Below are 14,110 nucleotides of genomic sequence, written 5' to 3' on the forward strand. Positions count from 1 at the left end.
ACCCAGATCTCAACCCAGTAACACCACAAGAGGAAAAACAGCAAAGATTAAGAATTCATAGAGCGTTGAACAGGCTTATTGCCTCACAGGAGCAGGCCGGTGTTATTGCAAAGCCCTGAGGACTTAAAAGTTTCCATCAAAACAAATGGATAAAGCATACAAAGCTCCATAACACTTTTTCATGAGCTACTCTAGAGAGAGAATAACCAATAAAATGACGCCTACAGCAAGACAAAGCAAAACAACCAAACACGTATATGTATATGGTCTTTGCTGGTGCTGGTATTATTTGACCTCCCTAGAAAGGCATGTGATTTTTTTTATTACATTTCACGGAAAGACACTTCTTGAAGTGTGGGGTTAATCAATATGCTCATATTGATTCAGAAACCTGGTAGAGTCCTTAAAGCAAATCACACGGCCTCATGTGCCCCGGTCTGTCATCTATTGACGAGCGAGAAGAAATGATGAGAGCGGTTTGAGATCATCTCTCCTGATTACGGCGCCCATATCTCTGAGGGTCATAGAGCATGTCTTGGTTATTGCAAAGCTAAACAGTGTAGAAAACATCCCCTTTACCCCGAGCGAAATGTGGCTTGATCCTGCTTTTGAGAGGCTCTTCCAGCTCTTGTGAGTCAAAGCAATCAAAACCCGAAGCAAATGAGAATTCGTTGAAGGGTCCTGATCAGGCCGACAGACTGCATATAAACAAAGCATTTAAAGTATTTACCGTTGACAGTTAGCGTGACCTCCTTCTCTCCCACTCCCACTCGCGGCACCACAGCTCGACATACGTATTTCCCAGCGTCCTCCTGTCTCACTGCCTTCAGTGTCAAGGTGTTCTCGTTGCTTAGCACCTGCAAGGTAACAGATGTTTGGGGGGAAAAAAACACAACACCACAGACTGAGCAACTTTGTAGATATCATTAAAAAGTTTTTTCTTCCTTGTTTTCTTCTTTTTTTTTTTTTGAAGCAAATATATGAAGCAGAACTGCTTCTATAATTAACCATCACTATAGTCACAAATACAGCTTCTTGCTTGTGTTTTGACTTCATCTCGACATCAGTTGTGAGATCCTAACAGATGACAATCCAAACAAACACAATGTGCTCTACTGAGGGTCCATTAGCCCTTGAAACTCAATTGTCACAGCTGCCATCAAAAACAGTTCTGTCACATGTCGGATACTTTCATCACATCCAGATGGAGAATTAAATAAAACTCCATAAGTCAGGGTTGTGGGACATTCAAAAATTTAATTGAGAATTCATTTTAAAGGTGAAGTATGTAAGATTTTTTATGTTATTATATTAATATGCCATTAAGAGCGGTCTGCTCAGATCTGTCAGTCTCTTTCCAGCTCAATCTATAACATGCGTGGCTACTGTAGCAGGTGGAACCAGAGGTTGTTTAGCCGCTGTGGGACCATGACTGACATATTATGGGAAAAGGCAATCAGCTTCAGTTACAGAAGTGCAAGCCAAATTTCACTACATTTAGACCTTCAAAGATTAAACAGGTCATTAAACAGGTCATGAACATGTCAAAGCAAATGGGACATTGCAATGAAATGGGCTACAATGGACACTTCAAAACAACATCATAATGCACCCATTCAGAAAGACAATTGTTCCAGTTTATATTGTTTACTTTGATTGTGTCCGTTGTAGGCAGTCTCAAACAGTTGTTGTGTATCATGTCAAAAATGTGCCCAGTGCAGATATGTTGGATCGTTTTATTCTAAGCACCAGTAAGAGCTATATTTATGATGTTTGAGGTGAGAAAATATGCAGCATTTTTGTAATTCCGCTAGGTGCCACTAATGTCGCAGAACTACATACTTCACCTTTAATTCCTGAATTTGAGCAGTAAACAGAATGCAGAAAAAAACTTTGGTTCGACAAAGCCTTTGTTTGAAAGCTTTGAAAAGGCTTTTTTTTTTTTTTTTTTAAGTTTGAACATTTATGAGCCTTTTACTGTGCATTTAGACCCCCACTGGTGAAAGCGTCAAAATTTGCTCTGGCTGCCCTGCCAAACAACGCTGTAGAAAGATTTGTGGATGCTCTGACGTAGATCGAATGCTTGGTCTTGTAAACTTTATTTAAAAGCACTGCAAAGCAAACAAGCATGTTGATCAGTATTTGTGTAGACTGACCACAAGTAGGGTAAAAGTTAACCTCATGAAATCTTTTAAATGTGAAAGAAATTGATCAATGGAAAAACTTAACAATTGACCCTTCGCAGGGAGTTTGATTGACAGGCGATCTAACCAATCATAATGCTGAATCTGCCGTTATGTCCGACAGAGCAGTCAGGGGAATTAGTAGATTATGTCGGTGGACTTGAACCTGAAAAATGGTGTGTACTGAAGTCTTTCCGCGGTTGAAACAACATTCTTTCTGATGTTCATTCATGTTTATTTGATGCTATAAATTAACTAGTAGGAAGAGATGATTGGTTCACGAGCCGCTTGAACTGAGGCACTACAGCGATCTGTCACGACACATTAAAGAGCCACAAAACAATGTATATTGTTTAAATTGTTTCTTTAATTACAATATTTCAAATTTGAGATTTTGTTTTGTATCGAAAGTAACCTTCTCTGCCTTGTCTGTCGACACGTTGTCGGTGTCCTCTTTGCTCCGCGATGTACCTTTTTCACTGTGTGAGAACATGATGTGTGGCGTGACAGCGGCATGGCTTGTCAGACATAGCAACAATAACCAAAGAGGGCGGGTCTTTGCGAACAGTCAAATATAATTACGTTTACAAAGGAAATAAACCAATTAAAAGCCATTTGTGTTTTTCTTATTCATGTCCCTGTACGCAAACAGGGAAATGTCATATATTATTGGGAAACCCACCACAGCTATTATCAACCTCTCCTCCATTTTGCTTGGGAACTACTGTTTGGTCGGAACCAAAGTTTACACGACTGGAATCCTCTCAAGTGGAGGACTTCTACATTCCGATTGGTTTCTGGCTAACCACATCATAGCTTATTACCATAAAGTTTCCCTGACTTCAACTTTCCTCAATGCCCACACTGCCCAAGACACGCCACTGCTCGCCAGAGCTCGCCACCAGCTCACACTGAATGAATGAAATGAAATGAATGACTTCCGGTCACTTCGGTGCTCGCGTCGGCGGCGGTCTGAACCCACAGTTTTACAGGGTTTTTATTGTTAACTAAAAATAATAATAAAACTATTAAATACATTTTTGTTAATTGGAGTGAAGCTTAAATAAAACATAAATATTAGATGAAAAACTTAAGCTAAACCATGGCAACTAACAGAAATGCGTGTAAGAGAAGTCAAAACACTAACTGGAAAAAAATCTAAAACTGAACCAAAATTGAAAATAAAATAAATAAAATTAATTAGTAATGTTAAAAAGTTAAAATAAAAATGACAAAATCACATAACAAATTTAGAGGAAATTATAAAATGAAAGCTAATTCAAAATATTAACAGGACTAATAGTAGTTACAGAGAAGCATAGATAAATATTCTGAATAGTGCAGAGAAAAGTACGTACGACTCCATGGCCCCTTTTCATCCAGACGATGGTGAGCGAAGGGTTCCCAATCCAAGCGCAACTAAACACGGCATCAGAACCCCGGTCTACCTGGAGGCTCTGGGGATCAGCAGCCAGACGGGGGCCGACTACATAACAAAAACAAACAAATGTTCATTAATTTTTATTACATGCAAAAGAGCATTCAGGGAAGAAAGTCATGTAGGTTTGAAATGACAAATCATTGAAATCATGAATCATTTTTGAATAAACCATAAAATGAAAAGAAACATCTATATGCAGTAGGTACGCTGTTAAACTCACAGTAAACATCCACATTGCGACTGATGTTGGTGCTGCCCAGGGCATTGGTGACCTCACAGGATACTGGTTCAGTGAAGAAGGAATGATCAACCAGCACCTCATAAGTGTCTCCCGTCGCGTCTGTGATCATGTTTCCCCCCTTCGCCCATCTAATTATCCATCAGAGACAAAAACAGAGCAAGAAAATGAACAACCCTGATGGACGCTGCCAAGGTTTTTTCCCAGATCTACTCTAAAGATCAAAGGCAGTAAGAAAGGTATTTTTTCACCGGCAAATGACTGAGATCATGTCTTATTTGCATGGTGTACTGAAACAACAAAAGCATCCTTCAGAGTGTCTAATGTAATTTTCAGGACACCACATGTTTTTTTTTTTTTTATTCGTGCCTTTTCATTTTCATGCTGTCGGCAGGCCGTGTCTTCTTTGGTGGAAGAATAACAGGAACACATTAAGAGGTTTTTAGATGCTGCCTCTGTTATTGGCGCCCTTTGATGCTACAGTCATTATAGTGAAATGTAAAGAGGGAAAGAAACCACAGACAACACAAGCGAACACTACTGCTCTGGTTCATACGGGAAGATCAAGCACTGAGCAGATGGACTTTTGTTTGCATCTGTGAAGTAAAAGTGGACAGTGTTAAAGAAATAAAAAATAATTTGATATAATGAATGTATTCAACAACTGTCTGCTTTTATTTTATGTTTGGTATTTTCATCACTTTTGTTGGCAGTGGAGAAGCTCAACAATAACCTTTTTTTTCTGCTGGAGAGAAAAAAATGGCAAAAATGAAATATCTCATCAGTGTCAGAAGCAACAGAGCAATTACAATTTATTATTTACAATGAATGTACAACAAATAACATGTATTTAAAAGGTATATACATTTATGTATACACTCAAAATATTTTTAATGGTTTTGAAAGAAGTCTCTTATGCTAATCAAGGCTGTATTTATTTGTAAAAAATACAGTAAAAACAATAATATTGTATAATTAAATAAATAACTTTTTTCGGTAACACTTTATGTTAGTGACATAGTTGCATGTTAACTACATGTACTTACTATAGTAATAACAGTCAGTTATGGATAATTACTAGGGTTTTAATTAATAATTAATAGGGTTAGTAACTAACCATAAAACTCTAACCCCAACGGTAACTCTTTAGTAAGTATATGTAATTAATTAATATTACTCAGTACTTACTGGAGTAAGTACAATGTAACTATGTTACCTTAAAATAAAGTGTAACCCCGTTTTCTATTTTTAATGTATTTGTAAAAAGTTTTTCCAGTGATGGCAAATCTGCATTTCCACAGTGCCCAAGAAATTTCATATTATTAGCAATGTCAAAAATGGTTGTGCTGCTTAATATTATTGGGCAAACCATGATACTGTAAAGCCCGGAACACACCAAGCCGACGCCGACAAACTATTGTGGCGACAAAAGCAGACTGTGGGGTTGGCTCACGTTGGCAGCGTCTGGGTCCAAAGTTGTCCTGACACACCAAACCGACGCTCGACACCCGACGGCCAAGTAGCACGTCCGTTCTGCGACTGCGTAAGAACAAATGCCAAATGCCTACTGCAGGTGGCAGTAGCTGAACAGCCAATCAGAATGATCAGATGGCCCGACTGACCGACAAGCTCAGACGGCTATTTGACATGTCGAATTGGCCAGAAAAAAGCAGACGAGGGCCAACTTCAGCTGACGGTGTGGAACACACTGAGAAAACTTAGTCGGCTGTGTTTAATGTTATTGTTGTGCTTTATTCATTTCGTGTTGAGGAACTGTTATTAAACTGTTACCACAGTCATCAACCTCATCCAGGATAGTGATGAGACTGCATACGAACCAGAGAGCAGCTGGCTGTCTGGTGCAGTCATAACATGCTCAAAACAGTGGAGATGATAGTAGACTTTAGGAGAATCCCCCCAGCACTCCCATCCCATCGACTCAACATCATGAGCAGCACTGTGGCAGCAGTGGAGTCACTCAGGTTCCTGGGCACCACCATCTCTCAGGACCTGAAGTGGGTCACTCACATTGACTCCATTGTGAAAAGGGCCCAGCAGAAGTTGCACTTCATTTGAGGAAGTTCAACCTGCCACAGGAGCTGCTGATCCAGTTCTACTCGGCAGTCATTGAGTCTGTCCTATATACTTCAATAAATTGATGGTTTGATTCAGTTAGCGATTCAGATATCAAAAGACTGTAATGGACAGTCCGGACTGCTGAAGGCATTATTGGTGCTCCCCTGCCATGACCTGACCTGTACTCCTCCAGAGTGAGGAAGAGGGCAGGCAAGATCGTCACAGACTCCACTCGCCCTGGCCATAACCTCTTTGAACTGTTGCCATCTGGAAGTTGACTCAGAACAACAGGCACTAAAATATCTTGGCAGTGGAGTGGCTTCTTCCCACAAGCCATCTCCTGCTCGAACAGTTGATGCCTCTCTTAGTGCAATACTTCACATTTAGTGCAATATTTGACAAGTCCAATCCTACTTATTTATATTAGCAACAAAACAATTTTTTATTCTTATTTTTATTATTATGTGTCTAGTTATTGTTGTATTTATATGTGTGCACTGAAAGCTTCATTACCAAAAAACAAAAATATCCTTGTGTGTACAAGCACACTTGGCAATAAAGCTCATTCTAATTCTGATTAAATGTTCAAGTTGACTATATAGAGGCTCCGTCCCCTGTTTTGAGGTGAGGGGGAGCTGGGAGAAGGGGAGCAGAAGAGTACCCTGCTGGTTCAAGTGTGGTTCTCTGAATAAGTCGGGGTGTGTACAGCGTGGGCTGCGGCCAACAACAGCATTTAATAAACACCACTTTGCATCAGAATGCCTCGTCCTTGTTTTAGAATGCTTTAATACTTTTTTCAGAATTCTTTTGATGAACATTTGGTTACATTATAAATACTTTAACTTTTGATCAATTTAATGTGTCCTTGCTGAATAAAATAATTAGTTTCTCTAAAAAAGGAAAAAAATCTTACTTACTGCAAACTTTTGAACAGTTGTGATATTCAATTTCACAACTTACAGAAAAACAAGACATGCATTAGTTGTCATACCAACAGCAAAGTTTAAGGACATGTTCGGGGTCTGGTTGCATACTATAAACATAGCCATTATGTTAAAGGGTTAGTTCACCCAAAAATGAAAATTCTGTCATTAATTACTCACCCTCATGTTGTTCCACACCTGTAAGACCTTTGTTCATCTTCGAAACACAAATTAAGATATTTTTGTTAAAATCTGATGTTCAGTGAGGCCTGCATTGACAGCACGTTAATTTACACTTTCAAATGCCCAGAAAGCTACTAAAGATATATTTAAAACAGTTCATGTGACTACAGTGGTTCAACCTTAATATTATGAAACGATGAGTATACTTTTTGTGAGCCAAAAAAAACAAAAAAAAAAAACTTTATTTGAAAATATCTAATGATGAGTGATTTCAAAACACTGCTTCATGAAGCTTCGAAGCTTTACAATTCTTTTGTTTCGAATCAGTGGTTCGGAGCGTGTATCAAAATATCTCAAACTGCCAAAGTCATGTGATTTCTGTAAACGTCATAAGTTTCGAAATTTCAAACTTGATTCAAAACAAAAGATTCGTAAAGTCTTTTTTTTTTTTTTTTGGCGCACAAAACGAATTCTCTTCGCTTCATAATATTAAGGTTGAAACACCGTAGTCACATGAACTGTTTTAAATATACTATATCTTTAGTACTTTTCTGGGCATTTGAAAGTGTAAATTAACTTGCTGTCAATGCAAGCCACACGAGCCATCAGATTTGATCAAAAATATCCTGATTTGTGTTCTAAAGATGAACGAAGGTCTTACAGGTATAGAACGACATGAGGGTGAGTAATTAATGACAGAATTGTCATTTTTGGGTGAACTAACCCTTTAAGACTGTGTCTTAAGAACTAGTATGACCAACTAGCAGTAGGGTAATAATTTTTCCTTTTCGGTATCAAATTAGAACAATTTACGTTTTTATGTAACTGACTTAAAGAAGTTATGAACAGTCTTAAAGAAAAAAAAACAAAAAACTGATGACTAACTTGTAAGACTAGCCTTGTAACCAGCTCCAGGTGTTATATTTCAACTGTTGGTCTAATAAATGTCTTTTGCTTACTCATTCGTCTGAGTCTCATGCAATGAGTGTTTTATTCTTAAAATGAAGACAAATTAAAACTAGTTCTAAACATGCATTTCAAGACAGCTGCATTCAATTCCATTTCACCACTCTGCCTAGCTGCTTCAAAACATGTCAATTGTGAATGCCCCTCACTCATTTGCACATCTGCTCTCTCAACAGCAGCTCTACATGAGCACTTTGATGGAACTGAGACTCAAACTCACATTGCTTGCATTTACACCACGGCTCAATGTGTATGTGACTCCTGACCCCTAGGCCACGGCTCCAACACAAACTTTTTTTTGCAGAGTTTCCTCTGCATTCTTTTGGAGACGGCAGCCTCCATGTGAACTCAAACACATGAGAGAGATCCACATACAGGACATGGCTGATGGCTTCAGCTGTCAATCTCAGTGGGAAACAGTCTGGCCATCTCAAAATATGGCAAGAATGGAAGAAGAAAAAGAAGCCATGAGAAATATTTTATCCTCAGCGATGGACAGATATCCATTTCAATTGCAATGTATAGGATTGTAAATGTGTAGCTAATCCAGTGGCAATTGATTAACTATCAAAAGCGTCTAAAATGAAGAGATTACTCTGGATCACAGCAGGTCTCTGCCGTCTCATCACGGATTCAAACGAACACCAGAAAAGGGCTTATTTCATCCTGTTAGATGAAAATTGAATTTCATCAATTCCAATGGTGCCAATAGTCAGCATAAGCTGTTTATGAAATTATTTTAATCCTGTATTTGGTGCTAAAATAGGAAAAGTGCTGCAAACAATTTCCATGGATCTTTGACATTTAAGTGATTAACAGTCTTACTTTAATTTAATCAAGACCCAGAAACAGTCTGAGAAATTACAGCATCCTCCTGCCAGGGAGACGCATTCTTTGGCTCAGACGAGGGCTGCGTCTTGACATATTCAAACATTGTGTTATACATAGAGCTGTGACAACTTTATCACGGAAAAGGACATGAGAATAAAACGTAACCACAAATAAAAACATCAGAATAAGATGTCCAGCCTCAGCCAGAAAGACAAATCATGCTCTCAAACCTTTACAATACACAGATCAAATCCATGTGTCTGCTGCTACTTCCAGCTTTCTTTACATAATTCAACAGCAATAGTATATACGTACAAACCATAGATTTTTTTTTTTTTTAAATCTTCTGAAGGTGTAAGCCGATACAACACCCGTGGAAACAAAATTGTTTGTTTTTTAAGATGCTGCAGGAGGGCTGTCTGTGATCTGCTGCATTTCAAATTAGAACACTGGGTGGTATGAACCATCTCCACCAAAACAAGCACTCAGCCACGTGGACGTTGATGCCGACCAATGCCAGGCAGCAAAGCCACATGTTCACATCAAATGTTCGACACGCCCAACAGAGCGTCTTCCATTAGACACTTCAGAGGTGACAAATGAAGATAAGACGAGACAAATCACCTACACCAGAACAAAGCCGCCAATACTAGCGCTGACAGAAAGACCCTGGAGGGACACGAAGCACACACTTTATTCCAAGGCAGAAAACTGAAGTGTCTGATTCCATCCATTTATGCCCCACTTTTCCGCTCTTATGAAGGAAGGGTTCAGACTACACAATATTTTTGTCTGTTAAAGTAGTCACTGTGTCAGATTATGAGATTCTGACTCCTAAATTCCTGTTGTGGATGAGGCACATCATACTACACATCAGGGCCTCAACCACCTTAGACATTGAGGGGGGCAAGTCAAAATTAGAAATGGCCAAATTGTCACCACAATATTTGATAGGCTATTATTGATGCTGCTCTTCTGTACTCCATTATGCACCACTTTGTTGTTAGTAAAAGTTTAAAAGTTATATTTTGGTCTGTCTCAGCGGTCTAACAGCGCTCATCACTGTCAGAATGAGTCAAATCAAAGAAGACGAGAACGAATTCCAATGCGATGCTTTCATTTTAGCTATAGCAGTGTGGCGAGCAAGTAGCTAAACATTTAATATTTGATGACTGTTTTATGATATGAAATATTCAGCAACCGACAATAATATCCAGTGATGCAAACTACTCAACATTTGTACGAAATTTCACTGTTTTGAATTGAATACATGCTATTATTTGATTAATATGATATGATTAATGTAACTTATAACTGAATGTGACGAGACAAGAAACGTTTTGCATTTTTGACATATTAGACATACAAATAAGAGTGAATATATTTGTAAAAAAATATTATTTGCAAATAGTTTTAACTGATACTTAACTACAATAGACCTGAAACTTTTACCGTTCTTTTTTTTTATTCCCTGAAATCCCTTTTGATCTTTTAAATATTAAATTCCCTTTAATAAAAAAACAAAAAAAAGTCCAATAACAAACAATTCTTGTCTCACAATACCTATTGTTTTTTACGAATCACCACGAAACCCTATGTCAAACGGATATTTGCCAAAATCGAGCTGTCGTACCTGGCATTTTTGTTCAAAAAGAAAACATTCTTGGCCAGAATTAAAAGACCTGTTCTCTTTTACTCTTTTCTATAGCAAGGTTGTGACTTATTTTTTTGAGTGCAGTGGCTTTTATTGAACTCTCTATGATGGCTTCACATTTGAAGGTGTTATTTTGGTGGAGAGAGGTCTAGGTTTAGGATAAATGAAAGGCCACATCCTTGGAAAAGAAAGAACGGAACTCTCTATGCGAATTCACTGTCACAGCGAATTTCATGCACACTACATCACACTGCCTCCCTGGGACAATGCAGTACTTTTCTCCATACAGTCCAGCTTACTGGTATCATAAACACACTTCACAGTGCTCACAGCAGTTTGTATATACTGTATGTAGGGATGCTTAAGCAATATAGAGCGGTTGTTCAGCTATTAGGACCAGCAGCACAATTGTGAATGTGAAATGGCTTTTATTACAACAGTTCAATAAACAAAAAGTTTATTTTTTGACAAATTATTAATTGTTACTTTTTCTATTTTTGCTCCACCAATGGAAAAAGAGACAAAAGCAAAAAGAGTACATTATAATTATGATGCTGTCCACACTGGATGTGAAGCAGCATGGCATGAAATGTCAAATTCCAGACAATAATCTGATAACAGACAACTGTCGTGTCCAGTGTATACATGGTGTAAAGCCGCAAGAGAGTAGCATTTCTGAATTAATCCTTTTGTTGAAAATATTTGAGTTAATGATTCAATGACTCACTCGATTGTATAATTTCTGAGTGATTCAGAGTTTGAAAGAATCAGTTGAGGGAATGATTCATCCAGTCACTCAAAGATTGTCAATGTTTAGTTCCTGAATGAATCAATATTTGAGCAAATCGGTTGATTAAATGAGTGAATGAAACACTTATTAAAACAGTCACTTGCTGCAACAATATAACCCGCAGAAAGAAGGTTAATTAATCTTTTTTTTTACCAACATAGATAGTAAATATCATAAAATAATTATCTGTTTAATATTAAAAAATTTTATTAACATATTAGCCACATTTAATTTCTTATATTATATAAAGTGGGGTTCAAAAGTCTGAATCCATACTGAAAATCTGAGATTCAAAAACATTGCATTTACATGTGGAAATAGAATTTACTAATATACTAATATTTTAAATATTATTCTGTAATATTTATAAGTCAGAAACCAAATGAGCAAACCAAATGAGCAATTTTTTTAACAGTCTTTTTTTCCATTAAAGCACAAGCTGTTCTCAAATAATGCTGGAGAACATGACATTAGGTTTTGTGAAGTTCATGTCAGCTTGAGTGCTGATGTAACTAAAGCAAAAAGAAAAAGAAAAACTAAAAATGCTAAAATAGACTTTTGCACCCCACTGTATTGACATCAGTCATTGAAAAATCAGTCGAACGCTACTGGAGCTGTGAGATCACATCACGCCAGATTCCATTAGACATAAAATTGCTCTGCAAAATTATGAAAAGCCATGAATGAAAAATACTCAAGGTCTTAAATGGCCATCATGACCACTGAACATAAAGGCTTTATTTTTGCTAATTAATTTACAGCTTCACTAATCTCATTTCAAATGCCACAGGAGGACAGTGATGGGTTTTATTTCTGCGAGCAGCTGGACCGGACGCCTCCAATAAGCAATGCTACATTTTGTCTTACAAAAAAACAAAACAAAACAAAGTTAAATTAATTTCCATATTTATGTAAACAAAATGAACATGAATAAAATATTGGCTAGTGAAAATAATCCTTCCTCTTTCTAGTGAGGCAGCTCTAATCCTCTCAGAGGAACGGTGTAATGCCCACAGGAAATCTCCCGCAATCAGTAATGACTTTCTTCGTAATTAGTTGGGCTTCTGTGTTCCTGCAGTGTGAATTCAAATGCTGTGTTTCTCCAAGAAGCCAGTCTCCATGTGGAAGTTTCCCTGTGCTTGATTGATGATTTCATGACATTACATTTGGCCGAGGTTTTGGTCTGTGGCACAGCGTGTATTTGAAGCCTGCTGCAGTGGGTCAAGAGACAGGAGACACACAGTGTCCTCTGAGCTTCGGAGGGATCCTTTGTCCAGCTGGCTGAGGGCAGAGGCACAAGTGTCTGGTGTGTGTCGGTCTGTGCTTCTTTAGACCTCACCGGCATGAATAATGCATGAAACTCTTATGGGGCGGCAGGTAAAATCGTCTCTCGCTCCACACTGATTAAAAAGATGTTATGTGTGACATTGTGTCTCTCTAAATATGATGATGTTCCAGTAAAATCAACAAAATGCAAACTAACAAGTTCCTGACCGACAGGTTACGGCTGAAATAGTGGCAGCTTTTAGGATGAAATTATCAAAAAAAATGAATATACAATGTTCATTTGAGCACTTTTAATAAAAGTTAATTTATTTTAGTTTTGGCTTTGAAATGAACAAATACTCTCCTACGGATTACTATACTCCACCGTTCAAAAATTTGGAGTTGGTAAGATGGTAAGAAGTTGTTAAGTTGTTAAACAGTAGTATTGTGAAATATTATTACAATTTAGTTGTTGTTGGTTTTTTTTTTTTTATATATATATATATATATATATATATATATATATATATATATATATATATATATATATATTTCAAATGTAATTTATTCCTATGATGCCAAAGCTGTATTTTCAGCATCATTACTCCAGTCTTCAGTGTCACATGTTCCTTCAGAAATCATTCTAATATGCTGATTTGCTACTCAAGAAACATTTTTTATCAATGTGCTGCTTACAATTTTTGTGGAAACCATGATACATTTTTTTTCAGGATTCTTTGATGAATAGAAAGTTCAAAAGAACAGCATTTATTTTATTACATTATACTTGTCATTACTGTCAGTGTTTGGGAAAGTAATGCATTACAATATTGCATTACTCCCTGAAAAAGTAAATACTTGTGTTAGTTACTTTTTATGAAAAGTAATGTGTTACATTACCTTTACGTTACATTTTCTCACATGGCTTGCTTGTTTGTTTTTTGCTAAGTTTTTTTTAAAAGTTCTATTTTTGGCAAATGTTAAGGTCACACCAAAAGTGAAATGAATAAGCCTCAGGTTGAAGGAAATGCATATTTACACCTGTACAGTAGAGGGCGCAGCTCAAACAAACCTTTCATCTTTGCTGCCATTCTGGATAAAAGAAGAATAGGATACAGGAGAAAGAAGTTCAACACTCTTATTTCTAAATCTAAAGTAATTTTTGCTTATTAATATGGTTGCATCATTGAAGGTCAGCAGCAAAGACACTGATTAATAAAGTAAGATTAAATACATAAAGTATATTTGTGTAATTTAATATAGTTAATTATTACAGGTTTGTGTACTATTATTCATTTTTAGGAATACTGAATGTTGTTGTGCAAGTGATATGAGTAAATGCATGTTCACATTTAGTCTAGGACTACAACAACCATCATGTTCACACAGCGCACACAACGCCTCTGCACTTTATTTCTCTCAACATGGGTACAGGAGAGCTGTCAGTCAATAAATTTGTTGTAAATTGAAAAAGTAATGTATTACTTTACTAGTTATTTGTAAAAGTAATCTGATTACGTAACTCAAGTTACTTGTAATGCATTACCCCCAACACTGTT

At 37.1% G+C, this 14,110-nt stretch overlaps 1 protein-coding gene across 1 annotated transcript in view; it reads right to left on the reverse strand.

The window, feature by feature from the left end:
- The window catches only part of kirrel3a (kirre like nephrin family adhesion molecule 3a), an 84,905-nt gene that overhangs the window by 18,397 nt on the left and 52,398 nt on the right, over positions 1-14,110 (reverse strand). Inside the window, exons 7-9 of the mRNA XM_067397088.1 lie at positions 3,845-3,993; positions 3,542-3,669; positions 731-857 (exon numbers count right to left, since the gene is read on the reverse strand). Coding sequence (XP_067253189.1) covers positions 731-857; positions 3,542-3,669; positions 3,845-3,993 — 404 coding nt within the window. The remainder of the gene's footprint in view (positions 1-730; positions 858-3,541; positions 3,670-3,844; positions 3,994-14,110) is intronic.

The sequence above is a fragment of the Chanodichthys erythropterus genome, chromosome 10, assembly GCF_024489055.1.
Source record: "Chanodichthys erythropterus isolate Z2021 chromosome 10, ASM2448905v1, whole genome shotgun sequence".
NCBI lineage: Eukaryota > Metazoa > Chordata > Actinopteri > Cypriniformes > Xenocyprididae > Chanodichthys > Chanodichthys erythropterus.